Here is a 24653-nt window from a genome sequence, read left to right as displayed (position 1 = left end):
AGTAGAGCCCCCCCCGGAAGGCCCTGTGGGTTTGGGGTGTTTTTGGGGTGTTTAGCGGTGTTTTTGAGATGTTTTAGGGTGTTTAGGGGTGTTTAGGGGTGTTTTTAGGGTGTTTCGGGGTGTTCTGAGGTGTTTTTGGGGTGTTTCGGGGTGTTTAGGGGTGTTTTTGGGGTGTTTTGGGGGCGTTTCGGGGTCTCACCTTGCAGTTGTAGTAGAGCCCCCCCCGGAAGGCCCTGGGGGTTTGGGGTGTTTAGGGGTGTTTTGGGGGTGTTTTGGGGGTATTTTGGGTGGTTTAGGGGTGTTTTGGGGCGTTTTTGGGGTCTCACCTTGCAGTTGTAGTAGAGCCCCCCCCGGAAGGCCCTGGTGTTTAGGGCTGTTTTTGGGGTGTTTTTGGGGTGTTTAGCGGTGTTTTTGGGGTGTTTAGCAGTGTTTTTGGGTGTTTTTGGGGTATTTTGGGTGTTTTTGGGGTGTTTAGGGGTGTTTTGGGGTCTCACCTTGCAGTTGTAGTAGAGCCCCCCCCGGAAGGCCCTGGGGGTTTCGGTGTCCCGTGGTGTTTAGGGGTGTTTTTGGGGTGTTTTTGGGGTGGTTTTGGGGTGTTTAGGGGTGTTTTGGGGCGTTTTTGGGGTCTCACCTTGCAGTTGTAGTAGAGCCCCCCCCGGAAGGCCCTGTCCACGCAGCGCACCCGCAGGTCCCGCCGCAGCCAGTGGGGGGCGCTCCGGGGCTGCTTCGCGCTCCTGGGGGGGCACGGGGGGCGTTGGGGGAGGCTGGGACCCCCCCCCAGAATGATAGGGACCCCCAAACTCAGCACCCCCACAGACACGGAGCACCCCCAGACCCCCCCAAAAGGGGCACAGATCCCCCCACACCCCAAAAGGGCTCCCTGCCCTCAAGGGTTAAAGCCCCCCCAAAATGAGAGCCCCCCCCTAAATGAACCCCCCCAAAATGAGCTCCCACAAAGCCCCCCAATAAATAAGTCCCCCCAGAGCCCCCCCAAATGGGTCCCCTAAAATGAGACCACCCCAAATGGAATCCAAACCCCCCCCCAAATGAGCCCCCCCTAATGAACCTCCCCCCAAAAACCCCCCAAAATCAGAGCCCCCCCCCAAATGAGCCCCCCCCCAAATGAACCTCCCCCAAAAGCCCCCCAAAATCAGAGCCCCTCAAAATGAGACCACCCGAAATGAGCCCCTCCCAAACACCCCAAAATCAGGATCCCCCAGACACCCCCAAATCGAGAGCCCCCAAAATGAGAGCCCCCCCTAAATGAACCTCCCCCAAAAGCCCCCCAAAATGAAAGACCGCCCCAAATGAGAGCCCCCCATAAACACCCCAAAATCAGAACCCCCCTTGAACCCCCCCACAAATGAGCCCCCCCAAATGGAATCCAAAGCCCCCCCAAAATGAGAGCCCCCCCTAAATGAACCACCCCAAAACCTTCCCAAAATCAGAGCCCCCAAAATTGACTGCCCCAAATGAGAGCGCCGCCCGAAACACCCCAAAATCAGAACCCCCCGAACCCCCCCCAAATCGAGAGCCCCCAAAATGAAGTCCCCCGCAAATGAACCCCCCCAAAATGAGCCCCCCCCCAAATGAACTCCCCCAAACACCCCAAAATCAGAACCACCCCCTGGACACCCCCAAATCGAGAGCCCCCCCCCCCCCAGAATGAGACCTTCCCCCAAAGCCCCCCAAATTCTGAACCCCCCCTTGAACCCCCCCAAAATGAACTCCTACAAAGCCCCCCAAAAATAAGCCCCCCCAAATGAGGCCCCCCAAAATTAGAGCCCCCCTAGAACCCCCCAAAATGAGAGCCCCCCAAAAGGCCCCCATAAATGACCCTCCCAGAGCCCCCCCAAATCAGAGCCCCCCCAAAATGACCCCCCCAAAGTGCCCCCCCCCACCTGTCACTCTCGGGGGGCTCCTTCCTCTTGTCCCCCCCCCGCTGGGGGTCCCCATCCTGCCCCCCCTCCCTCCTGCCGGGGGGGGCGGCCTGGGGCACCTGCGGGAACTGGGAGTGACTGGGGGGAACTGGGAATGGGACTGGGAATGGGACTGGGGGAACTGGGAATGGGACTGGGAGGGGACTGGGGGGACTGGGGGGAACTGGGAATGGGACTGGGGGGAACTGGGAATGGGACTGGGGGGGACTGGGAGAGACTGGGGGGAACTGGGAATGGGGACTGGGAGGGACTGGGAGATACTGGGGGGGAACTGGGAATGGGACTGGGGGGGACTGGGGGGAACTGGGGGGGACTCGGGGGGACTGGGAGTGACTGGGGGGAACTGGGAATGGGACTGGGAGGGACTGGGAATGGGACTGGGGGGAACTGGGAATGGGACTGGAATGGGACTGGGGGGAACTGGGGGGGAATGGGGGGAACTGGGAGGAACTGGGAATGGGACTGGGGGGGACTGGGAGAGGGACTGGGATCAAACTGGGAGAGGGACTGGGAGAGACTGGGAGCACTGGGGGGTACTGGGATGATGTGGGGCAAACTGGGAGGGAACTGGAGAAGCTGGGGGGGCACCAGGAGGGGAACTGGGGAGATACAAACGGCACTGGGAGGGTACTGGGAGCACTGGGGGGGCACTGGGAGGTCACTGGGAGCACTGGGAGGTCACTGGGGGGGCACTGGGAGGTCACTGGGAGCACTGGGAGCACTGGGAAGGCACTGGGAGCACTGGGAGGGCACTGGGGAGCACTGGGATGTTACTGGGAGGTCACTGGGAGCACTGGGAGGTTACTACTGGAGTATTCCAAGGTGTTACTGGGAGGCACTGGGAGCCACTGGGACACCCTGGGAGGTTACTGGGAAACACTGAGGGTTACTGGGAGACACTGGGCGTTACTGGAGGTTACTGGTCCATACTGGGACACTCCCCATTGCTGACTGGGGGGGCTCACAGGGGTTACTGGGGGTGTCCCAGGGGTTACTGGTCCGTACTGGGACACTCACCAGTGCTGACTGGGGGGGGGGTCACAGGGGGTTACTGGGGGTGTCCCAGGGGTTACTGGTCCATACTGGGACACTCCCAGTGCTGACTGAGGGGCACTGGGGTTACTGGTGTTACTGGTCCATACTGGACACTCACCAGTACCCACTGGAGGTTACTGGGGGGATGTCCCCAGGGTCACTGGGGGTCACTGGGGTTACGGGGGGGGATCACTGTGGTTACTGGTCCATACTGGTCACTCACCAGTGCTGACTGGGGGGGTCATTGGGGTTACTGGGGGGTGTCCCAGGGGTCACTGGGGGTGTTACTGGGGTTACTGGTCCATACTGGTCACTCACCAGTGCTCACTGGTCGCAGCCTGTGCTGGCTCACTGGGGTTACTGGGGTTACTGGGGTTACTGGGGGGGGTTACTGGGGGGGGTCCCAGGGGTCACTGGGGGTGTTACTGGGGTTACTGGTCCATACTGGTCACTCACCAGTGCTCACTGGTCGCAGCCCGTGCTGGCTCACAGGGCTCACAGGGGTTACTGGGGTTACTGGGGGGGGGTTACTGGGGGGGGTTACTGGGGGTGTCCCAGTGGTTACTGGTCCATACTGGTCACTCACCAGCGCTCACTGGTCGCAGCCCGTGCTGGCTCACAGGGCTCACAGGGGTTACTGGGGTTACTGGGGGGCTCACAGGGGTTACTGGGGGGGGTCCCAGGGGTTACTGGTCCATACTGGTCACTCACCAGCGCTCACTGGTCGCAGCCCGTGCCGGCTCACTGGGCTCACAGGGGTCACTGGGGTTACTGGGGGGGGGTCACTGGGGGTGTTACTGGTGTTACTGGTCCATACTGGTCACTCACCAGCGCTCACTGGTCGCAGCCCGTGCTGGCTCACAGCCACCACCTGCCCCCCCCAGCTGCAGCCGCACCAGCGCCCGCCCGGTCTCGGGGTCCAGCGCCTCCACCTGGGACAGGACAGACCAGTTACACCAGTTAGGGACCAGTTAGGGACCAGTCAGACCAGTTAGAGACCAGTTAGAGACCAGTTACACCAGTTAGAGACTAGTCACACCAGTTAGAGACCAGTTAGAGACCAGTTAGAGACCAGTTACACCAGTTAGAGACTAGTCACACCAGTTAGAGACCAGTTAGAGACCAGTTAGAGACCAGTTACACCAGTTAGAGACCAATCAGCCCAGTTAGCTTCCACTTAGCTCCCAGTAACACCCAGAGCTTTTCCTGTCACCTCCCAGTAACCCCAGTTACCATCCCAGTGCCTCCCAGTAACCCCAGTTACCCACCAGTTACGTACCCTCAAACTCCAGTAACCCCAGTTCCCCTCCGCGGTAACCCCAGTTACCATCCCAGTGCCTCCCAGTAACCCCAGTTACCATCCCAGTGCCTCCCAGTAACCCCAGCTCCCCCCCCAGTGCCTCCCAGTAACCCCAGCTCCCCTCCCAGTGCCCCCCAGTTACCCCCAGCACACCCCAGTCCTGCCCCAGTCACCCCCAGTACGCCCCCAGCACCACCCCAGTTCCCCCCAGTTCCATACTGGGAGCACTGGGAGGTGTCAGCACACCCAGTGCCCCCCACCCCAACACCCCCAGTGCCTCCCCACGCAGCTGGGATGGGTTATACTGGGTTGTACTGGTCTGTACTGGTCTGCACTGATCGATACTGGTTTGTACTGGTCTGTATGGGTCTGTACTGGTCTGTATTGGTCTGAACTGGTCTGCACTACTTGTACTGGTCTGTACTGGTCTGTACTGGCTTTTACTGGTCTGCACTACTTGTACTGGTCTGTACTGGTCTGTACTGGCTTTTACTGCTCTGCACTACTTGTACTGGTTTGTACTGGTCTGTATGGGTCTGAACTGGTCTGCACTACTTGTACTGGTCTGTACTGGTCTGTACTGGTCTGTATGGGTCTATGCTGCTTTACAGTGCTCTGCACTGATCTATACTGGTTTATACTGGTCTGTACTGGTCTGTATGGGTCTATGCTGCTTTACAATACACTGCACTGATCTATACTGGTTTATACTGGTCTGTACTGGTCTGTATGGGTCTACGCTGCTTTACAGTGCTCTGCACTGATCTATACTGGTCTGTACTGGTCTGTACTGGTATTTGCTGGTCTACATTGGTTTATGCTCGGTCATACTGGTGTTTACTGGTTTGTACTCCTCTATACTGGTCCATACTAGTTCGTACTGGTCTGTACTGGTTATACTGGATTATATTGGTCCATACTGGTCTATGCAGTTCTATACTGTTCCATACTGGTCTGTACTGATCTATACTGGTCTGTACTGGTCCATACTGGTCTATACTGGTCCATGGTTTGTACCAATCCATACTAGTCTGTACCAACCTGTACTGGTTTATACTGGTCCATACTGGGTCTGTACTAGTCCACACTAGTCCATACTGGTCTGTACCAGTCTATACTGGTCTATACTGGTCCCTGCCGCTCTCACCTTGCCGCGCAGGCCGCGGTGGGGCCCGGCCTCGATGCCCACCCAGTACTGGTCTGTGCTGCTCTATACTGGCCCATACTGGTCTATACTGGTCTATACTGGTCCCTGCAGCTCTCACCTTGCCACGCAGGCCGCGATGGGGCCCGGCCTCAATCCCCACCCAGTACTGGTCTGTCCTGCTCTATTATGGCCCATACTGGCCCATACTGGTCTATACTGGTTTATACTGGTCTGTCCTGCTCTATTATGGCCCATACTGGCCCATACTGGTCTATACTGGTTTATACTGGTCTGTCCTGCTCTATCCTGCTCTATCCTGGCCCATACTGGTTTATACTGGTCTATACTGGTCCCTGCCGCTCTCACCTTGCCGCGCAGGCCGCGGTGGGGCCCGGCCTCGATGCCCACCCAGTACTGGTCTGTGCTGCTCTATACTGGTTTATACCAGTCCATACTGGTTCATACTGGTCTATACTGGTCTATACTGGTCTGTCCTGCTCTATACTGGTCTATACTGGGTCCCTGCTGCTCTCACCTTGCCGCGCAGGCCGCGGTGGGGCCTGGCCTCGATGCCCACCCCAGTACTGGTCTGTGCTGCTCTATACTGGCCCATACTGGTCTATACTGGTCTATACTGGTCTGTACTGGTCTATACTGGTTTATACTGGTCCATACTGGTCTATACTGGTCTATACTGGTCCCTGCCGCTCTCACCTTGCCGCGCAGGCCGCGGTGGGGCCCAGCCTCGATGCCCACCCAGTACTGGTCTGTACTGGCCCATATTGGTTTATACTGGTCTATACTGGTCTATACTGGTCCCTGCCGCTCTCACCTTGCCGCGCAGGCCGCGGTGGGGCCCGGCCTCGATGCCCACCCAGTACTGGTCTATACTGGCCCATACTGGTCTGTGCTGCTCTATCCTGGCCCATACTGGTCTATACTGGTCTATACTGGTCTATACTGGTCCCTGCCGCTCTCACCTTGCCGCGCAGGCCGCGGTGGGGCCCGGCCTCGATGCCCACGCTGTCGCCCACGGCCGGGCCCTGCGGGGGCTCCCCGGGTTTGGGGGTCCCGGGGGGGGGCGGCCTCGGCCCCCAGCCCCAACCCCCCGCGGGCGGGGCCGCTGCTCCAGGGGGGGCACAACCCTGGGAAAGGGGGAAAAAATGGGGGAGGGGACCCCAAAACCGGGGGGAGAACGGGGTCAGGGACCCCAAAATATATTGGGGGGACCCCAAAATACACCTGGGGGGGGAAATGGGTGAGGAGACCCCAAAATCCACCCTGGAGGGTGAGGGCACCCCGAAATGCACCCTGGGGGTGAGGGGACCCCAAAATACACCTGGGGGGGGAAACGGGGTGAGGGGACCCCAGAATACACCGGGGGAACCCCAAAATACACCGGAGGGTGAGGGCACCCCAAAATCCACCCTGGGGTGGGGGGGGTCCCCAAAACCAGCCCTAGGGATTGGGGACCCCAAAACCCACCTAGGGGAGGTAAGAGGTCCCCAAAATTTACCCTGGGGAAACTCGGGGCACCCCAAAATCACCCAGGGGGGGGTGAGGGGACCCCAAAATCCAACCGGGTCAGGGGTGCCCCCCACCAGTCCCTCCCAGCTCGGGGGGTTCAGGGGTCCCCCCCAATCACTTCTGGCTCAGCGGGGTTCAGGGGTCCCCTCCCCAGTCCCTCCCAGCTCTGGGGGTTCAGGGGGTGCCCCCTCGGTTTTGGGGTACCACACTCACTCACCTGGGGGCTCAGGGGTGCCCACCAGTTTGGGGGTGCCCTGCTGGGGTTTTGGGGGGTATGCCCTCCTGGCTCTGGGGGTGCCCAGGGGTACCCTGCTGGGGGCTCAGGGGGGTTCAGGGGTCCCCCCCAGTTCTGGGGTCCCCGGTGACTCACCTGGGGGTCTCAGGGATGCCCCAGGTTTGGGGGTGCCCTGCTGTGGGTTCAGGGGTGCCCTCCTGGTTTGGGGTGCCCCACTGGGGGTTCAGGGGTGCCCTCCCTGTTTTGGGGTCCCCCTGACTCCCCTGGGGGTTCAAGGGTGCCCTGACTCACCTGGGGGTCTCAGGGGTGCCCCAGGTTTGGGGGTGCCCTGCTGTGGGTTCAGGGGTGCCCTCCCGGTTTGAGGTACCCCTGACTCCCCTGGGGTTTTGGGGTCCCCCTGACTCCCCTGGCGGTTTTGGGGTCCCCCTGATTCCCCTGGGGGTTTTGGGTCCCCCTGGCTCACCTGGGGAAGGTGCGGCCGATGCCCTGGCCCTGTTTCCAGCCCATGCCCCTCAGCATGGCCAGCCCAAACTGCCCCACGGGCACGGCTTCGTAGTCCTGGGGGGTCTGAGACACAGAGGGGGCTCAGGGGGAGATGCTGGGGGTCCCAGGAGGATGTTCAGGAGTCCCAAGGGGGTGTTTGGGGGGTCCCAGGGCTCTGGGGGTCCCGTCAGGGGCTGTTTGGGTGTCCCTCAGGAGTCCCAGGGCTGTGGGGGGTCCCAGGGTATGTTTGGGGGTCCAGGGTTGTGGGGGTCCCATGGCTGTTTGGGAAACCAGGGCTTTGGGGGTCCCAAGGGGATGTTTGGGGGTCCCAAGGCGATGTTTGGGGGTCCCAGGGGGATGTTTGGTGGTCCTGTGGGATGTTTGGGGGTCCCAGGGGGATGTTTGGGGGTCCCAAGGCGATGTTTGGGGGTCCCAGGGGGATGTTTGGTGGTCCTGTGGGATGTTTGGGGGTCCCAGGGCTGTGGGGGTCCCGGGGGGTGTTTGGGGGTCCCAGGTGGTGTTGGGGGCTCCTGGGGGTGTCTCACCGGCTGTGCCCCGGTGCCGACCGTGTCCCTGTCCCTGTCCCTGTCCCGGTCCCTGTCCCTGTCCCGGTCCCGCTCCCGCTCCGGGGGCTGCAGGGGGATGGCCATGGGCGGTCCGTGCTCGCCATTGGGCTGCTCCTGGCTCTGCCGGGCCTCTGCGGGCCGAGGGGGGGGGGTCAGGGGGGCTCAGGGGGCTCAGCCGGGCCCCCCCAGCCCCCCTGGGACCGCCGACTCACCCTGGAGCAGCTCCTGCACCCGCCTGAGCCTCCACCGAGGGGGGGGTCCGCGCTGGGGGCGGGGTCTGTGCGGGAGGCGGGGTCTGTGCTGGGGGCGGGGTCTGTGCGGGAGGCGGGATCAGTGCTGGGGGGCGGGGTCTGTTCGGGGGGCGGGGTCAGCTCTGGGGGCGGAGTCTGTGCCGGCACGGGGGGGTTCCGGGTTCCTCCAGCGGTGGGACGGGATCAGGGGGATCACCAGCTCCTTCTTGGGGGGCGGGGCCGGCCGCGTGCTGGGGGCGGGGACAGAGGGTTAGCCACGCCCACAAACACCACACCGCCTTTAAACAAAGGGGCGTTCCCGGCCAGAAACCGCCCCGACAAGCCACGCCCCCACAGCAGTCGTACTCCATCACCAGGCCACGCCCCTTTGACCATATTAGGAACACACACGAAGCCCCGCCCCCACCAGGACCCGTCAAGCCCCGCCTCCCACAGCACCTGCGATGTCGCGCCTGCCCCAGGCCCCGCCCACTGGAGCCTCCAGGCACAAGCCGGCAGCGAAGCCCCTCCCCTGACCAAACCCCGCCCCCTAAAGCGGCGCGGGGGAGTGGCCCGTCTGTAAGCCCCCGCCCCTCGTCGCCTACCTGAGCAGCTCTCGGTCCTCCACGGCCGTCAGGAAGTCGGTGTCGCTCTCGGTGTCACCGCTGGCGCTGGGCTCCGCGCACGGTCCCGCGGGCAGGGGCCGCCGCCGCTCGGCCCGGCGGCTGAAGGCGAAGGACACCGGCCCCGGCCCCGGCCCCGGCCCCGGCCCCGGGGTGCCGTCGGCCGCGCCATCGCCCGCCGCCATCTTCCGCCGCGGGGCCCTGTGGGAGAGAGAGCGGGGCTTGAGCCGGACTACAACTCCCGGCAGCCTTTGCGGCGCGTCTCCGCTACGCGGGTTTTGCGGCCGCTGATTGGTGCAGCTCCCACCTATCGGTGCTGCCGCCGCAATATGTCCCGCCCCCTCCCCGCGCGTTGCGGCCGCTGATTGGCGGAGCCGCCCGTCGCTCAGCCCTCCCCGCGCGTTGCGGCCGCTGATTGGCGGAGCCGCCCGTCGCTCAGCCCGTCCCGCCACCGCTCGCGCCCGCCGGCCTCGCGCGCGTTGCCGTGGCGACCCCGCGGCGGTACCGGGGGGAGGGGCGGGGGGCACTGGGAGCACTGGGGGGAACTGGGGACACTGGGAGGAACTGGGGACACTGGGGGGAACTGGGGACACTGGGGGAACTGGGAGCACTGGGGGGAACTGGGAGGACTGGGGGGAACTGAGGACAGCGGGGGGAACTGGGGGACACTGGGGGGAACTGGGGACACTGGGGGGAACTGGGAGCGCTGGGGGGAACTGGGAGAAACTGAGGGTAACTGGGGAGAATTGAGGACACTGGGGGGAACTGGGGGCACTGGGTGGAACTGGGAGGGACTGGGGGGAACTGAGGACACTGGGGGGAACTGGGAGAAACTGGGGACACTGGGAGCACTGGGGGGAACTGGGAGCACTGGGGGGAACTGGGAGCACTGGGGGGAACTGGGAGGGACTGGGGGGAACTGAGGACAGTGGGGGGAACTGGGAGCACTTGGGGGAACTGGGGGGAACTGGGGACACTGGGGGGAACTGAGAGGGGCACTGGGAGTACTGGGGGCGTACTGGGATGATGTGGAGCGAAGTGGAGAAGTTGGGGGGGGCACCAGGAGGGAACTGGGGAGATACAAACGGCACTGGGAGGGTACTGGGAACACTGGGAAGTTACTAGGAGGTCACTGGGAGCACTGGGAGGGCACTGCAAGGGCACTGGAAGCACTGGGGGGGCACTGGGAGGTCACTGAGAGGTTACTGGGTGTTCACTGGGAGGTTACTGGGAGCACTGGGGGGGCACTGGGGGGGCACTGGTCGGTCACTGGTCGCACTGGTCGGTCACTGGGAGGTCACCGGGCCGTTACTGGGAGCACTGGTCGGTTACTGGGAGCACTGGTCGCACTGGTCGGTGCCCGGGCCGTTCCCGGTCCCTCACCGCACTCACCGCTGCCCGCAGGCGCTGCCGCCCCCCAGCCCGGGGGGGCCCCTCCCCCGATGCCGCCCCCGGAGGCGCCGCCCGGGCCCAGCGGTGAGGGGGGAGGGGCTCGGCCCGGGGCCATCTCGGGGGGTCCCCGTGTCCCCCGCGGGGGTCCCGTGTCCCTTGGGGGGGGGGTCCCCAACCCTGGGGGTCCCTGACCGGTGACCCCTCCCCCGTTCCCAGTGTCGTGGTGTGGGGGGGGCTCTCGGTGGGAGTCCCTGACTGGGTGGGGGTCCGTGACTGGGTGGGTGGGGGTCCCTAACCCCTGTCTCCCCCCCCATTCACAGTCAGTGTGGTGGTGGTGCTGGGGGGTCCCTGAATGGGTGGGTGGGAGTCCCTGGGTGGGTGGGGGTCCCTAACCCCTGTCTCCCCCCCCATTCACAGTCAGTGTGGTGGTGGGGGTCTCTGTGGGTGGGTGGGGGTCTCTCTGGGTGGGTGGGGGTCCCTAACCCCTGTCTCCATTCACAGTCAGTGTGGTGGTGGTGGTTGTGGGGGGTCTCTCTGGGTGGGTGGGGGTCTCTAACCCCTGTCTCCCCCCATTCACAGTCAGTGTGGTGGTGGTTGTGGGGGTCTCTCTGGGTGGGTGGGGGTCCCTAACCCCTGTCTCCATTCACAGTCAGTGTGGTGGTGGTGGTTGTGGGGGGTCTCTGGGTGGGTGGGGGTCTCTAACCCCTGTCTCCCCCCATTCACAGTCAGTGTGGTGGTGGTTGTGGGGGTCTCTCTGGGTGGGTGGGGGTCCCTAACCCCTGTCTCCATTCACAGTCAGTGTGGTGGTGGTTGTGGGGGGTCTCTCTGGGTGGGTGGGGGTCCCTAACCCCTGTCTCCCCCCATTCACAGTCAGTGTTGGTGGTGGTGGTGGGGTCTCTCTGGGTGGGTGGGGGTCCCTAACCCCTGTCTCCATTCACAGTCAGTGTGGTGGTGGTTGTGGGGGGCTCCTGTGTGCTCCGCTACAGCCGCCCCCCCCCGCCGCCCCCCGGCCGCAGCCGCGCCCCGGCCTGGGGAGAGCCCCGGGGGCAGAGAGAGAGGGAGAGGAGAGGGGAGAGGAGAGGGGAGAGCTGCTGGTGCTGCTGCGGAGCCTCGGTGCGAACTGGTTATACTGGGAGGGACTGGGAATGGGAATGGGACTGGGAATGGGACTGGGGGAACTGGGAAACAGACTGGGGGAAACTGGGAACACTGGGGGGACTGGGAGAGGGACTGGGGGGAGCTGCTGGTGCTGCTGCGGAGCCTCGGTGCGAACTGGGGGAACTGGGAGGGACTGGGAATGGGACCGGGAAACAGACTGGGGGGAACTGGCAGCACTGGGGGGACTGGGAGAGGGACTGGGGGGACTGGGATGGACTGGGGGAGCTGCTGGTGCTGCTGCGGAGCCTCGGTGGACTGGGGGAACTGGGAGCACTGGGGGGGAGTGGGGGGAACTGGGAGAAAGCCATGGGGGCACTGGGAAGGACTGGGGACACTGGGAGGGACTGGGGGCACTGGGGGGACTGGGGGAGCACTGGGGACACTGGGAGGAACTGGGGGCACTGGGGGGGACTGGAGGGCACTGGGGGCACTGGGAAGGAACAGGAGGGGATTTGGGGGGGCACTGGGAAGGAACAGGAGGGGATTTGGGGGGCACTGGGAAGGACTGGAACGGGGATTGTGGGCACTGGGAGGACGATTCAAGGGACTGGGAGAGACTGGGGGGGATTAACGCATACTGGGAAGGACTGGGAGGTAGAGTGGGGACACTGGGAGCACTGGGGGGGCACTGGTGGCACTGGGGGGGCACTGGTGGCACTGGGAGGGCACTGGGAGGGCACTGGGAGCACTGGGAGGGTACTGGGAGGGCACTGGGAGGGTACTGGGAGGGCACTGGGAGGGCACTGGGAGGGTACTGGGAGGGCACTGGGAGGGCACTGGTGGCACTGGGAGGGTACTGGGAGGGCACTGGTGGCACTGGGAGGGCACTGGTGGCACTGGTGGCACTGGGAGGGCACTGGTGGCACTGGGAGGGCACTGATGGCACTGGTGGCACTGGGAGGGCACTGGTGGCACTGGGAGGGTCACTGTGTGGCACTGGTGGCACTGGGAGGGCACTGGTGGCACTGGGAGGGCACTGGGAGGGCACTGGTGGCACTGGGAGGGCACTGGTGGCACTGGAGGGCACTGATGGCACTGGTGGCACTGGGAGCACTGGGAGGGCACTGGTGGTACTGGGAGGGCACTGGGAGGGCACTGGTGGCACCGGTGGCACTGGGAGGGCACTGGTGGCACTGGGAGGGCGCCGGTGGCACTGGTGGCACTGGGAGGGCACTGGTGGCACTGGTGGCACTGGGGGGGCACTGGGGGGGCACTGGGAGGGCACTGGGAGGGCACTGGTGGCACTGGGAGGGCACTGGTGGCGCTGGTGGCACTGGGAGGGCACTGGTGGCACTGGGAGGGCACTGGGGGGCACTGGGAGGGCACTGGGAGGGCACTGGTGGCACTGGGAGGGCACTGGGAGGGCACTGGTGGCACCGGTGCAGTGTCCCCTCCCCACCCGCAGGCCCTGGGGCCCCCCCTGAGCCCGTGGCTGCCACCAGCTTCGTGGGGCCTGAGCCCCGGGACCTGCTGCCCACGGTACTGGGGACACTGGGAGCACTGGGACGGACTGGGAGGGACTGGGAGGGCACTGGAGGGCCATACTGGTCATACTGGGAGCACTGGTGGCTATACTGGGAGGCTATACTGGTCATACTGGGAGCACTGGTGGCTATACTGGGAGGCTATACTGGTCATACTGGGAGCACTGGGAGGCTATACTGGTCATACTGGGAGCACTGGGTGGCTATATTGGGAGGCTATACTGGTCATACTGGGAGCACTGGGAGGCTATATTGGGAGGCTATACTGGTCATACTGGGAGCACTGGGAGGCTATACTGGTCATACTGGTCATACTGGGAGGCCATACTGGTCCATACTGGTCCATACTGGTCCATACTGCTCATACTGGCCCATACTGGTCCATACTGGTAATACTGGTCCATACTGCTCATACTGGCCCATACTGGTCCATACTGGTCTATACCAGTCCATACTGGCCATACTGGTCCATACTGGCCATAGTGGTCCATACTGGCCATACTGGTCATACTGGTTCACACTGGTCCACACTGGCCATACTGGTCATACTGGTCCATACTGGTCCACACTGGTCCACACTGGTCCATACTGGCTATACTGGTCCATACTGGTCTATACTGGCCATACTGGTCTATACTGGTCCATACTGGTCCGTACTGGTCCATACTGGGCCATACTGGTCCATACTGGTCCCCCCCTCTCTCACAGCTCCAGAGCTGAGCAGCCCCAGCAGCGCCAGGGGGGGGCCGGGCCATGGACTGGGCTGGGCACAGGTACGGACTGGGAGCACTGGGAGTGAACTGGGAGGGACTGGGAGGGAACTGGGAGGGAACTGGGAGCACTAGGAGGGACTGGGAGGGAACTGGGAGGGAATGGGGAGCACTGGAGGGAACTGGGAGGATACTGGGAGCACTGGGAGGGAACTGGGAGGATACTGGAGCACTGGGAGGATACTGGGAGCACTGGGAGGGAATGGGGAGGGCTGGGATGCAGCCACCTTGTGGCCCTGGGGATTCACTGGTGTGTAACTGGTGTGTAACTGGTGTACACTGGTGATACTGGTGTGTAACAGGTGCATACTGGTGTGTTACTGGTGTGTAACTGGTATATACCAGTGTGCTACTGGTGTATACTGGTGTGCTACTGGTGTATACTGGTGTGTAACTGGTGTGTAACTGTGCATACTGGTGTGTAACTGGTGTGTAACCGGTGTATACTGGTGCATACTGGTGTGTAACTGGTGCATACTGGTGTGTAACTGGTGTGTAACTGGTATATAACTGGTGTATACTGGTGTGTAACTGGTGTATAACTGGTATATACTGGTGTATAACTGGTATTACTGGTCTATACTGGTGTGTAAGTGGTATAACTGGAGTGTAACTGGTCTGTAACTGGTGTATACTGGTTTATACTGGTTCACACTGGTGTGCAATCCCCAGCACTCGCCCCCATTCTCAGTGGAGCTGCCGCGGGGCGGGTTTGGGGTTATACTGGTGTATAACTGGTGTATACAGGTATGCATGGGTGTGTAACTGGTTCATACTGGTTCATACTGGTTTATACTGGTTCATACTGGTTCATACTGGTTCACACTGGTGTGCAATCCCCAGCACTCGCCCCCATTCGCTGTGGAGCTGCCGCGGGGCCCGGGCGGGTTCGGTTCAGCCTCCGGGGGGCCCCGCCGGGGTTTTCGTGCGGGGGCTGCGCGAGGGGGGCCCGGCCCAGCGCTGCGGCTGCATCCAGGTACGGGAATGGGGGCTCTGTGGGGCTGGGGGATCTGTGGGGCTGGGGGGGCTCTGGGCTGGGGGGGATCTGTGGGGCTGGGGGGCTCTGTGGGCTGGGGGGGCTCTGTGGGCTGGGGGATCTGTGGGGCTGGGGGAGCTCTGGGGGTCCGGGGGATCTGTGGGGCTGGGGGGGCTCTGTGGGGCTGGGGATATGTGGGGATGGGGGATCTGTGGGGCTGGGGGTTTCTATGGGGCTGGGGGGGATCTGTGGGGCTGGGGGATCTGTGGGGTGGGGGTTTCTATGGGGCTGGGGGGGCTCTGGGGGGCTGGGGGAGCTCTGTGGGGCTGGGGGGGCTCTGTGGGGCTGGGGGTTTCTATGGGCTGGGGGATCTGTGGGGCTGGGGAGCTCTGTGGGGCTGAGGGGCTCTATGGGGTGGGGGAGCTCTATGGGGCTGGGCAGGCTCTCTAGGGCTGGGGGGGGTTCTATGGGGCAGGGGGGGCTCTATGGAGTGGGGATTTCCATGGATCTCTATGGGCCCGGGGTTTCTATGGGCAGGCTCTATGGGGCTGGGGGGTTTCTATGGGGGCAGGGGGCTCTGTGGGGCTGGGGGGGCTCTATGGGGCTGGAGGGCCTCTGGGGGGCTGGAGGGGCTGTATGGGGCTGGGGGCTCTATGGGGTGTGGGTTTCTATGGGGCTGGGGGTCTCTGGGGGGTTGGAGGGGCTCAGTGGGGCTGGGGGAGCTCTATGGGGCTGGCGGCTTCTGTGGGGTGGGGGGGCTCTGTGGGCTTGGGGAGCTCTATGGGCAGGGGGCTCTATGAGGCTGGGGCTTCTATGGGGCAGGGGTTGCTCTATGGGGTGGGGGTTTCTATGGGGCCAGGGGTGCTCTATGGGGCCAGGGGCTCTATGGGCTGGGGGGGCTCCATGGGGTGGGGGGCTCTATGGGGCTGGGGTGGGCAGTGAGCTCTTGGGGGGATTCTGTCTGGAGCTGTGGGGGGCCTGAGGGAACTGGGGGTCTCGGGGGGTCTCTGGGTGGGCTGTGGGTGTCAGGGGGGGGTCTGTGGGTGTCAGGGGGGGCTGTGGGTGTCGGGGGCGCTGTGGGTGTCAGGGGGGGTCTGTGGGTGTCAGGGAGGTCTGTGGGTGTCAGGGTGGGCTGTGGGTGTCAGGGAGGTCTGTGGGTGTCAGGGTGGGCTGTGGGTGTTGGGGGGGGTCTGTCACATTTGGGGGTCCCCGGTGGGGGGGGCAGGTCAGTGATGAGCTCCTGGCCATCAACGGGGCCCCCACGGCCGGCATGAGCCACGCGCAGGCCCTGGCCCGGATCCGGGGGGGGGGCAGCCGCCTGCGCCTGCTGCTGCGCCGCCCCCACGGTGAGACCCCCGCCCCGAACCCCCAAAATCCCCGCGGGACCCCCCCCGTTCTGTGGGGACAGGGTGTGACCCCCAGAGTCACCGGGACAGGGTGGGAATGGAAATAAGGGACACCCCAGAGACCCCCCCCCAAATCACAGCAGTGTGTATCCCAGTCCCCCCCCAGTCAGGTGGTACAACCCAGGGACCCCCAAAACACAGCCATGTATTTCAGTGCCCCCCCTCAATCGGAGGGTACATCCCACCCCCCCCAAAAGATACTGCTATATCCCAGTACCCCCCCAGTCAGGTGGTACAGCCCACTGCCCCCCAAAACACAGCAGTGGACTCCATGGCCCCCTCAAATCAGTGGTACAGCCCACTGACCCCCAAACTCAGTAAGACACCCCATTGACCCCCCCCCAGCAAAACAGTGGTACAGCCCCGGCCCCCCATACTCAGTAACACACCCCATTAACCCCCCCCCCCCCCCACCGGCAGAGTGGTACAGCCCCGACCCCCAAATTCAGTGAGACACCGCAGCGCCCCCCCCCTCCAGAACAATGGTACAGCCCAGAACGCCCAAATGTCAGTGAGACACCCCATTGACCCCCCCCCCCCCCCCACCTATCGGGTGGTACAGCCCATTGTCCCCCCACACTCAGGACACACCCCAGCGCCCCCCCCTCCAGAACAGTGGTACAGCCCAGAGTCCCCAAACCCTTCCCAGGCTGGGGTTGCGGGTGTGTGGGGGGGGTCCCTGTCCCGCCCCCTCGGCAGTGACGCCCCCTCCCTCCCTCCCTCCCTCTCTGTGCCCCCAGGGTCGCCCCCAGCCCCGCCGGCGCGGGGGGTGCTGCGGCTGTGCGTGGGCAGCTCCCCGCGGGGGGAGCCCTGCTTCTGCCTCGTGGGGGGGCTGCACCCCTGACCCCCCCCCCCCGCACACGGAAGGTGACGGCGCAGCGAGGTTCGCTCTCCTCCTCCCCCCCCCCCGCACCCCATTTTTTGGTGCTTTGGGGGGGCCCCCCCAGCGCGGGGGGGTCATTCTGGTGCCCCTCGTTTGGGTGGGGCCGCCCTTCGAGCTATGCAATGTCCCCCCCCCCCCCTTCCCCCGCGTCCGGGGGTCGCACGGAGGTGTTGACCCCCTCCCCATTTCGGGGGTGCTCAATAAAGGTGGGGACGCCCCGGTAGCTCCCGTTTCCCACAAGGCCCCCCCCTATTCCTTCCCATCCGCAATCCGGCGGGCGGGGCGCTGCCCACATCCGCTGAGTCACCCCAAAATCGAGAGCGGCCCCGGGAAACGGCCCTGGGGACCCCCAAACGGCGCTGGGGACCCCCAGAGGGGCACAGCCCGCCCCAGGACCCTCTGGATCCCCCCAGACCCTCCCCAGGAACCCCCCAGAGGCTCTCGCAGGGCTCCCAAATCCCCTCAGAGACCCCCAACGCCCCTCAATGCGGGGGTCCCCCCCGGCCCTGCCCCCCCCAAGCCCCGCCCCTCGGGGTCCCCTTCCCGCCACCCGCGTCAAGCCCCGCCCACCGCCACGCGCAGGGGCTTCCCCGCTCTAAGCCCCGCCCCTCAACCCCTCCCCTCAGGACCCCCGACCCAATCATCGCAGGGGGTTCCGCGCTCCAAGCCGCGCCCCCCAGGACCCCCGACCCAATCATCGCAGGGGATTCCGCGCTGCAGGCCCCGCCCCCCAGGACCCCCGACCCAATCATCGCAGGGGGTTCCGCGCTCAGGCCCCGCCCCTCAGGACCCCCGACCCAATCATCGCAGGGGGTTCCGCGCTCCAAGCCCCGCCCCCCCGGGACCCCCAGCCGGGGCTTCCCCCGCCCCGCCCAGTCACGTGACGGCGCACGCAGGCCCGAGGCCCCGCCCCCGGGGCTCCCTCCACGTTCATCCCTAATAGGGGTTTCCCCCGCCGCCAAGCCCCGCCCACCCGCACCCCCGCCAGCCAATGGCGTGCCGGCGCGCGCCGCCAGGCCCCGCCCCGTGCCAGCTCCCTGGGGGCCCCCCCGCCCCCTGCCCCCCCCCGTCCCGCCGCCACCGCCCGCTCGGTGCCGCCCGGTCCCGCCATGGAGTCCAGCGGGACCCAGAGCTGCCCCGCCACCTGCGTCGCCTTCAGCCGCACCCGGAAGGGGCTGGTGCTCATCGGCGAGATCGTGAGACACGGGGGGCACCGGGGGTGGGGGATCCAGCGGAGTGGGCACCCGGGGGGCGGGCGGGACACACCGGGACACGTCTGGGTCCTGCTGGGGGCGGGGGTGGAGCGGCATGCCCCGGTCCCTGTCCGAGGGGCACGGTGACTCGCTGCCCGGTTCTTTTGTGGTGGGGGGACACGCCTGGGCGCTCATCCGGGGGGGCAGGGGGATCCGTGAGTCCCGGTTTGGGGCGGGGCAGGATGTCTGGGATCACCGTTTTTGGCGGGGGGGATACCTGGATCCCCATTTTGGGGGGCCCCGGGACACCCCGACACGTGGGTCCCCGTTTCTGTGCAGGGGCGGAGGAGCGGGATGGCGGATCGCGGTTTTGAGCGGGTCCCTGCTTTGGAAGGGATCGGGGGTCCCGCGACACCTGCGTCCCCATTCGGGGGTCAGCGGGACCCCGGCTCCCCTCGGGGGATGCCCGGCTCCCGGAGCGCTCCCGGAGCGCTGGGGCCGCCACGTGCAGTGCGGGAGTCGGGTGTCCGGGGGTGGGTGACAGCCCCGCAGTGTCCCTGTGCCGCGGGACCCCGCAGGCACCCGCTCTCCCCGCCACTCCCGGTGCCGTTTCGGGCGCGTGGAGGGGCACCGCCCTTAGGAGAGGGGGTGGGGCGGGGCAGGGAAGGTGAGAAGGGCGGGGCCGGGGGCCCTGGCTGGGAAGGCGGGAGGGGAGCCCGGATGTCTGGGCAGCGCCCGGGACAAGCGGGGTTCGGGCGGTGCCCGGCCCGCCGTGCCAGCCGTTATTGCGCCAGCCCGGGTGGCGCTCGCCGCGTCACGGCCGGGAGCGGCCCCTTTAAGGCACTCCGACCTCTGCCCCTTTAAGAGCCCCCAGCCCGGCGGGCCCCACCCACGCCATCGCCCCTTGAAGGGTGGGTGTGTGTGGGGGGGCGTTGTTGTGCCGTTGCCATGGTGACCGTTGCCTGGAGACGGCCCCGCCCCGGCGCTCCCACAGCGGCGCCCTTGTCCCGACGCCCACGCGGGGCTGGGGACCCACGGGGAAACGGGGAGGGCCCACAGGGGGCGCTATGGGGGGACAGGGGGGTCCGACAGGGGATCCCATAGCAGCCTATTGGGGGCGCTATGGGGGCAAGGAGTGTCCTATAGGTGACCTTACAGTGGCCTATTTGGGGCGCTGTGGGGGGGAGGGGATGTCTATAGGTGACTTCAGTGGCCTATTGGGGGCACTTTGTGGGCGATCTATAGGTGACCCCACAGTGGCCTATTGGGGGCGCTATTGGGGAGAGGGTGTCTATAGGTGACCCCACAGCAGCCATTGAGGGCGCTATGGGACATCTATAGGTGGCCCCACAGCAGAATCAAGGAAGTGCTCTCAAGAGTCTTTAAGCGACACCCCAAAACCTGTCGGGCCCTATAGGATAAGGCTCAGGATCCCCATAGGGGCCGCTATAGGCATTCCCCTGGCAGTCATCCATGGGGTCTGTAGGCAGCGCTATAGGGGTCTCTGCATGCACCAGAGAGTCCCTACTGACCCTTTATGTTCCTTTAGGGAGCCTGGGTGGAGATCACAGAGGCCTATAGGGCACACAGCACAGATCCCATAAGGGCTGTGCCTGCACAATGGGGTACAGGTGGCTGTGGGGGGATCCCCTATAGATCCCATCCATCCCTGTCCCCAGGTGCTGTGCCTGTACAATGGGGTACACGTGTCTGTGGTGTGGGGGGATCCCCTATAGATCCCATACATCCCGGTCCCACAGGTGCTGTGCCTGTACAACGGGGTTCACATCTCTGTGGGGGGATCCCCTATAGATCCCATACGTGCCTGTCCCACAGGTGCTGTGGCTGTGGGGGGATCCCCTATAGATCCCATCCGTGCCTGTCCCCAGGTGCTGTGCCTGTGGGGGGATCCCCTATAGATCCCATCCATCCCTGTCCCCAGGTGCTGTGCCTGTGGGGGGATCCCCTATAGATCCCATCCGTCCCTGTCCCCAGGTGCTGTGCCTGTACAATGGGGTACATGTCTCTGTGGGGGGATCCCCTATAGATCCCATACGTGCCTGTCCCCAGGTGCTGTGCCTGTGGGGGGATCCCCTATAGATCCCATCCGTCCCTGTCCCCAGGTGCTGTGCCTGTGGGGGGATCCCCTATAGATCCCATCCGTCCCTGTCCCCAGGTGCTGTGCCTGTGGGGGGATCCCCTATAGATCCCATCCGTGCCTGTCCCCAGGTGCTGTGCCTGTGGGGGGATCCCCTATAGATCCCATCCGTGCCTGTCCCCAGGTGCTGTGCCTGTGGGGGGATCCCCTATAGATCCCATCCATCCCTGTCCCCAGGTGCTGTGCCTGTGGGGGGATCCCCTATAGATCCCATCCGTCCCTGTCCCCAGGTGCTGTGCCTGTACAATGGGGTACATGTCTCTGTGGGGGGATCCCCTATAGATCCCATACGTGCCTGTCCCCAGGTGCTGTGCCTGTGGGGGGATCCCCTATAGATCCCATCCGTCCCTGTCCCCAGGTGCTGTGCCTGTGGGGGGATCCCCTATAGATCCCATCCGTCCCTGTCCCCAGGTGCTGTGCCTGTGGGGGGATCCCCTATAGATCCCATCCGTCCCTGTCCCCAGGTGCTGTGCCTGTGGGGGGATCCCCTATAGATCCCATCCATCCCTGTCCCCAGGTGCTGTGCCTGTGGGGGGATCCCCTATAGATCCCATCTGTCCCTGTCCCCAGGTGCTGTGCCTGTGGGGCGATCCCCTATAGATCCCATCCATCCCTGTCCCCAGGTGCTGTGCCTGCTGACCCTGGTGTGTTTCGGGGGCGTCCCGCACGGGTTACGTGGGGCTGGCAGTGGTGGAGCTGGTGTTGGCTGCGCTGGTGCTGCTGGCCTGGAGCTGCCGCCTGCCGCAGCGCATGCAGCTGCTGCACTGGGGCTGGAGCGTGAGTGCCGGGGAATGGGGGTTTGGGGGGGAATTACAGGGGTTTGGGGGGGCTGGGGAGGGGTTCGGGGGGGCTGGGGAGGGGTTTGGGGGACTCTGGGGGGGAGCTGGGGAGGGGTTTGGAGAGCACTGGGGGCTGTGGGGAGGGTTGGGTGTTCCTGCAGTGGCTGAGTGGGGCAGTGTCCCTGGGGATTGGGGGTCCCCAGAGAGTCTGGGAGTCCCTGGGGGGAACCCCTGGAGGTGGGGGGGTCCCCAGAAGGTTTGGGGGTCTCTGAGGGATCCCATGTTTGCCCCCCAGGACTTCACACGCTGCGTCATCGGGGCCGTGCTCTTCCTCATCATCTCCCTCATCGTCATCGTCAGCCACCGTGACGGGGCCGGCATCGCGGGAGGGGTGAGGGGGGGAATTTGGGGGGCTTGGGGGGGGCTCTGACCCCCCCCTCGGGTGTTGGGGCTCCTGACCAGGGGGTTGAGGGGGTACAGGGGGGGTTTGAGGGGTCTCTGACCCCCAGAGTGTTTGGGCTCCTGGCTGAGGGGGGTTTGTGGGTGCAGGGGGGGCTTGGGAGGTGCCAAGGAGGGGTTTGGGGGTCTCTGATCCCCCCAGTCTTGAGGGGTGAGGGGGGTTTGGGGGTCTCTGACCCCCCCCAGTCTCTGGGCTCCTGGCCAGGGTGTAGGGAGGGGGTTGGTTGGCGGCTGCAGGGGTTTTGGGGGGACACAGGGGAAGTTTGGGTGTCTCTGATCCCCTGTACCCCCAGGTGTTCGGGCTCCTGGCTGGGATCCTGCTGGGATATGACGCCTACATCACCTTCCCCCTACGGCAGGGCCACACCGCCGCCCCCACTGGTGCGTACTGGGAGCACTGGGAAGGGGCTGCTGCCCTGGGGGGGGGGGTACTGGGAGCACTGGGAGGGGGCTGCTGCCCTGGGGGGGGGTACTGGGAGCACTGGGAGGGGGCTGCTGCCCTGGGGGGGGGGTACTGGGAGCACTGGGAGGGACCTACAGTGGAGAGCTGGGAGCACTGGGAGTGGGGAGAACTGGGAGAACTGGGAAAGGGAGGGTGGCGCTACTGGTGGAACTGGGGGGAACATACAGGGGAGAACTGGAAACACTGGGAGGGCATTGCTGAACTGGAAACACTGGGAGGGCATTGCTGCCCTGTGGAGGGTACTGGGGGGAGACCCCGGGCTGGGGATCCCGGGGATCCCCAGAGGGTTTGGGGGTCCCTGGGGGTGTAACCAATCCCCATTTTGTCCCCCTCCAGAGTCCCCAGAGGGTGCCTGAACAAGCCAAGAACCCCAACGGAGCCCTCCCCAAACCTCGCCCCGCACAGGGGGACCCCCCAGCCTTAAATTATTGAGGGGGTCCCGACGCCTGGGTCCCCCCAGGTAGGGGGGCAGGGGGTCCCTCAGGGGTTGCCCCTCCCTCAAATGCCTTTGCAAGTGCCTTGAACCGCCCGTGCCTCAGTTTCCCCCTGGGGACACCCCCTCAGGTTTAAAGGTGCCCTTGCCCTTCATGGGTTTTGGGGTGCCCGCCTCAGTTTCTGGGGTGCCTCCGTTAGTTTTTTGGGGTGTTCCCCCCCCGCCTCCCGCCCCCCCCCCCCCCCCCCCCCCCCCACTCCCCCAGCCTGCAGGAGGCTTATGGGGGCAATATATTGGGAAATAAAGGGGTTTTATTACTGCATTACCGGTTCCGGTCTGTGTCTGTCATGGTAACAGCCTGTGGGGGTGTCTATAGATCCTGAGGGGGCTCCTCCCATCATGGACCCCAAACCCCACAGACCACAGCTCGCCCCAAACCTTCCCATATGGTCCCTCCTGGTGAGAGAATCCTCTCCCCTCATGGAAAAAGGGCTGGAGATCCTCCTTGGCCCAGGAAAAAGGAAGGAAAACCCTTCCCTCCTCTCCCTCAGGGAAAAAGGGTGAGAAACTTCCCCTCACGGAAAGAGGGAGAAAGTCCTCCATCCCTCATGGAAAAAGGGAAGAAAGTCCTCCATCCCTCACGGAAAAAGGGAAGAAACCCCTCAATCCCTCATGGAAAAGGGCGGGGAAACTCCCCCTCCCCTCACGGAAAAAGGGAGGAAACCCTTCCACCCATCATGGAAAAGGCGGGAAACTCCCTATCCGCTCACGGAAAAGGAGGAAATCACCCCTAAATGGAAAAAGGGAGAAAACCCTTCCAGCTCTCACAGAAAAAGGGAGGAAAGTCCTCCATCCCTCAGAGAAAAAAGGGAGGAAACCCCTCCACCCCTCATGGAAAGAGAGATGAACCCTCTCCACCCCTCACGGAAAAGGGCGGGAAACTCCCCCTCCCCTCACGGTAAAATGGAGGAACCTCGTCCAGCCCTCACGGAAAGAGGGAGGAAAACCCCTCCACCCCTCACAGTAAAACAGAGGAAGCCCCTCCAGCCCTCATGGAAAAAGGGAGGAACACCCTCGCCCCCCTCACGGAAAGAGGGAGGAACACCCTGCACCCCTCACGGCTCCGCACAGCTTCAGAGGGGCAGGAAACTCCCCGCTCCCCTCACAGAAAAGGGAGGAACCCCCTGCACCCCTCACAGATCCCGCAGAGCTTCAGAGGAGCAGGAAACTCCCCGCTCCCCTCACAGAAAAAGGCGGGAAACCCCCGCACAACTCGCGCCCCGCCCCGCGCATGCGCAGTACCAAAAGGAGCTCCCCCCCCATCCCCGCCCGCCCTCCCCTCACGCTTCCCGCCGCGCGCACGCGCCCCACGCCCGCCGCCCGCCTCAGCCGCCGCCGCCGCTCCGCCCTCACCGCTCCCGCCGCGTCCGTTCCTCTTTCCTCCCGCAGCTGCTCCCGGTCCTTCCCCGGTGCGTTCCGGTACGGCGGCGGGCGGGAGGGGCCGGCGGGGCGGCGGGGGGGGGAGGTTGTGAGGGGGAGGGGGAGCGGCGCGCGCCGGGGTGGGCGGGGCCGCGCGTGCGCGGCCGTTGCGCCAGGGGGCGGTGACGCCGGGGCTGCGCATGCGCAGTGGCTCAGTGAGGGTTTGTGGTGAATGTAGGATTTAATTTCAAATTACCGCGACTTAAATCAATGGGATTTGAGGGGTTTGTAGGGGTGTGAGCAGCCCTGGGCACTCTCCATAACCCGTGGGTGTGGGAGCCACAGGATCTTCCTCGATTCCCCCGTTTTTGTGTGCCCCCCACCCCATCTAAACAGCGGTGTTTTTAGGGTATAGGCAACAAATAAACGGCAGAACCTATAAATAAATAACAGGGCGCACAAATAACGAAATGTGTAGAGATTACAGCGCTACGGGTAGGGGGTGTTATAACCCCGGCTGGGGCTGGGGGTGCCCCGCTTTGTGGTGTCCCCGTTTGTGGATTCCCCCTTTTATGGGGTGTCCCGTTTTTGGAA

General features: G+C 64.5%; 4 protein-coding genes across 5 annotated transcripts; 3 read left to right on the top strand and 1 right to left on the bottom strand.

Annotated features, from left to right (window-relative positions):
* Positions 1-266: 266 nt before the first annotated feature.
* GPKOW (G-patch domain and KOW motifs) lies at positions 267-24212 on the bottom strand. Its single transcript, XM_071420542.1, is given in 15 exon segments — positions 267-734; positions 1902-1970; positions 2213-2233; positions 2382-2390; positions 3800-3855; positions 3857-3907; positions 6403-6504; positions 6507-6567; positions 7648-7751; positions 8213-8364; positions 8446-8464; positions 8466-8526; positions 8565-8714; positions 9069-9287; positions 24054-24212. Coding segments are annotated over 14 exon segments (1302 nt in total). The 5' UTR covers positions 9272-9287; positions 24054-24212; the 3' UTR covers positions 267-490.
* Positions 10110-13840, top strand: LOC139586878 (uncharacterized). Its single transcript, XM_071420545.1, has 5 exons — positions 10110-10173; positions 10286-10562; positions 11419-11591; positions 13042-13547; positions 13829-13840. Exons 1-5 carry the CDS (start codon positions 10110-10112, stop codon positions 13838-13840), a joined length of 1032 nt encoding a protein of 343 aa, XP_071276646.1.
* Positions 13574-17395, top strand: MAGIX (MAGI family member, X-linked). 2 transcript variants are annotated; one of them, XM_071420541.1, is made up of 4 exons: positions 13584-13893; positions 14734-14866; positions 16092-16212; positions 17013-17395. In XM_071420541.1, exons 1-4 carry the CDS (start codon positions 13874-13876, stop codon positions 17114-17116), a joined length of 378 nt encoding a protein of 125 aa, XP_071276642.1. In that variant the 5' UTR covers positions 13584-13873; the 3' UTR covers positions 17117-17395. The 2 variants fall into 2 exon arrangements, with proteins under 2 accessions (XP_071276641.1, XP_071276642.1); XM_071420540.1 differs by lacking the exon at positions 17013-17395 and having other exon boundaries at positions 13574-13893; positions 16092-16602.
* PLP2 (proteolipid protein 2) lies at positions 18249-22962 on the top strand. Its single transcript, XM_071420538.1, is given in 6 exon segments — positions 18249-18351; positions 21130-21159; positions 21161-21283; positions 21581-21676; positions 22038-22125; positions 22544-22962. Coding segments are annotated over 6 exon segments (444 nt in total). The 5' UTR covers positions 18249-18264; the 3' UTR covers positions 22564-22962.
* Positions 24213-24653: the final 441 nt, after the last annotated feature.

This window comes from Agelaius tricolor, unplaced genomic scaffold, assembly GCF_023055355.1.
Source record: "Agelaius tricolor isolate 1412-34295 unplaced genomic scaffold, bAgeTri1.0.p SCAF_148, whole genome shotgun sequence".
NCBI lineage: Eukaryota > Metazoa > Chordata > Aves > Passeriformes > Icteridae > Agelaius > Agelaius tricolor.
Note: the sequence above shows the minus strand (reverse complement) of the source record. Positions and strands in the feature narration are given on the sequence as shown.

Bases quoted from the DNA above. Each gene is read 5' to 3' on its own strand.
- LOC139586878 (XM_071420545.1), top strand. From the start codon at position 10,110: ATGATGTGGAGCGAAGTGGAGAAGTTGGGGGGGGCACCAGGAGGGAAC. The intron at 10,174-10,285 runs GCACTGGGAGGG...GAGGTCACTGAG, and splicing joins GAACTGGGGAGATACAAACG to AGGTTACTGGGTGTTCACTG. The intron at 11,592-13,041 runs GTGCGAACTGGT...CCCCACCCGCAG, and splicing joins GGTGCTGCTGCGGAGCCTCG to GCCCTGGGGCCCCCCCTGAG.
- MAGIX (XM_071420540.1), top strand. From the start codon at position 13,874: ATGGACTGGGCTGGGCACAG. The intron at 13,894-14,733 runs GTACGGACTGGG...TGCAATCCCCAG, and splicing joins ATGGACTGGGCTGGGCACAG to CACTCGCCCCCATTCGCTGT. The intron at 14,867-16,091 runs GTACGGGAATGG...TGGGGGGGGCAG, and splicing joins AGCGCTGCGGCTGCATCCAG to GTCAGTGATGAGCTCCTGGC.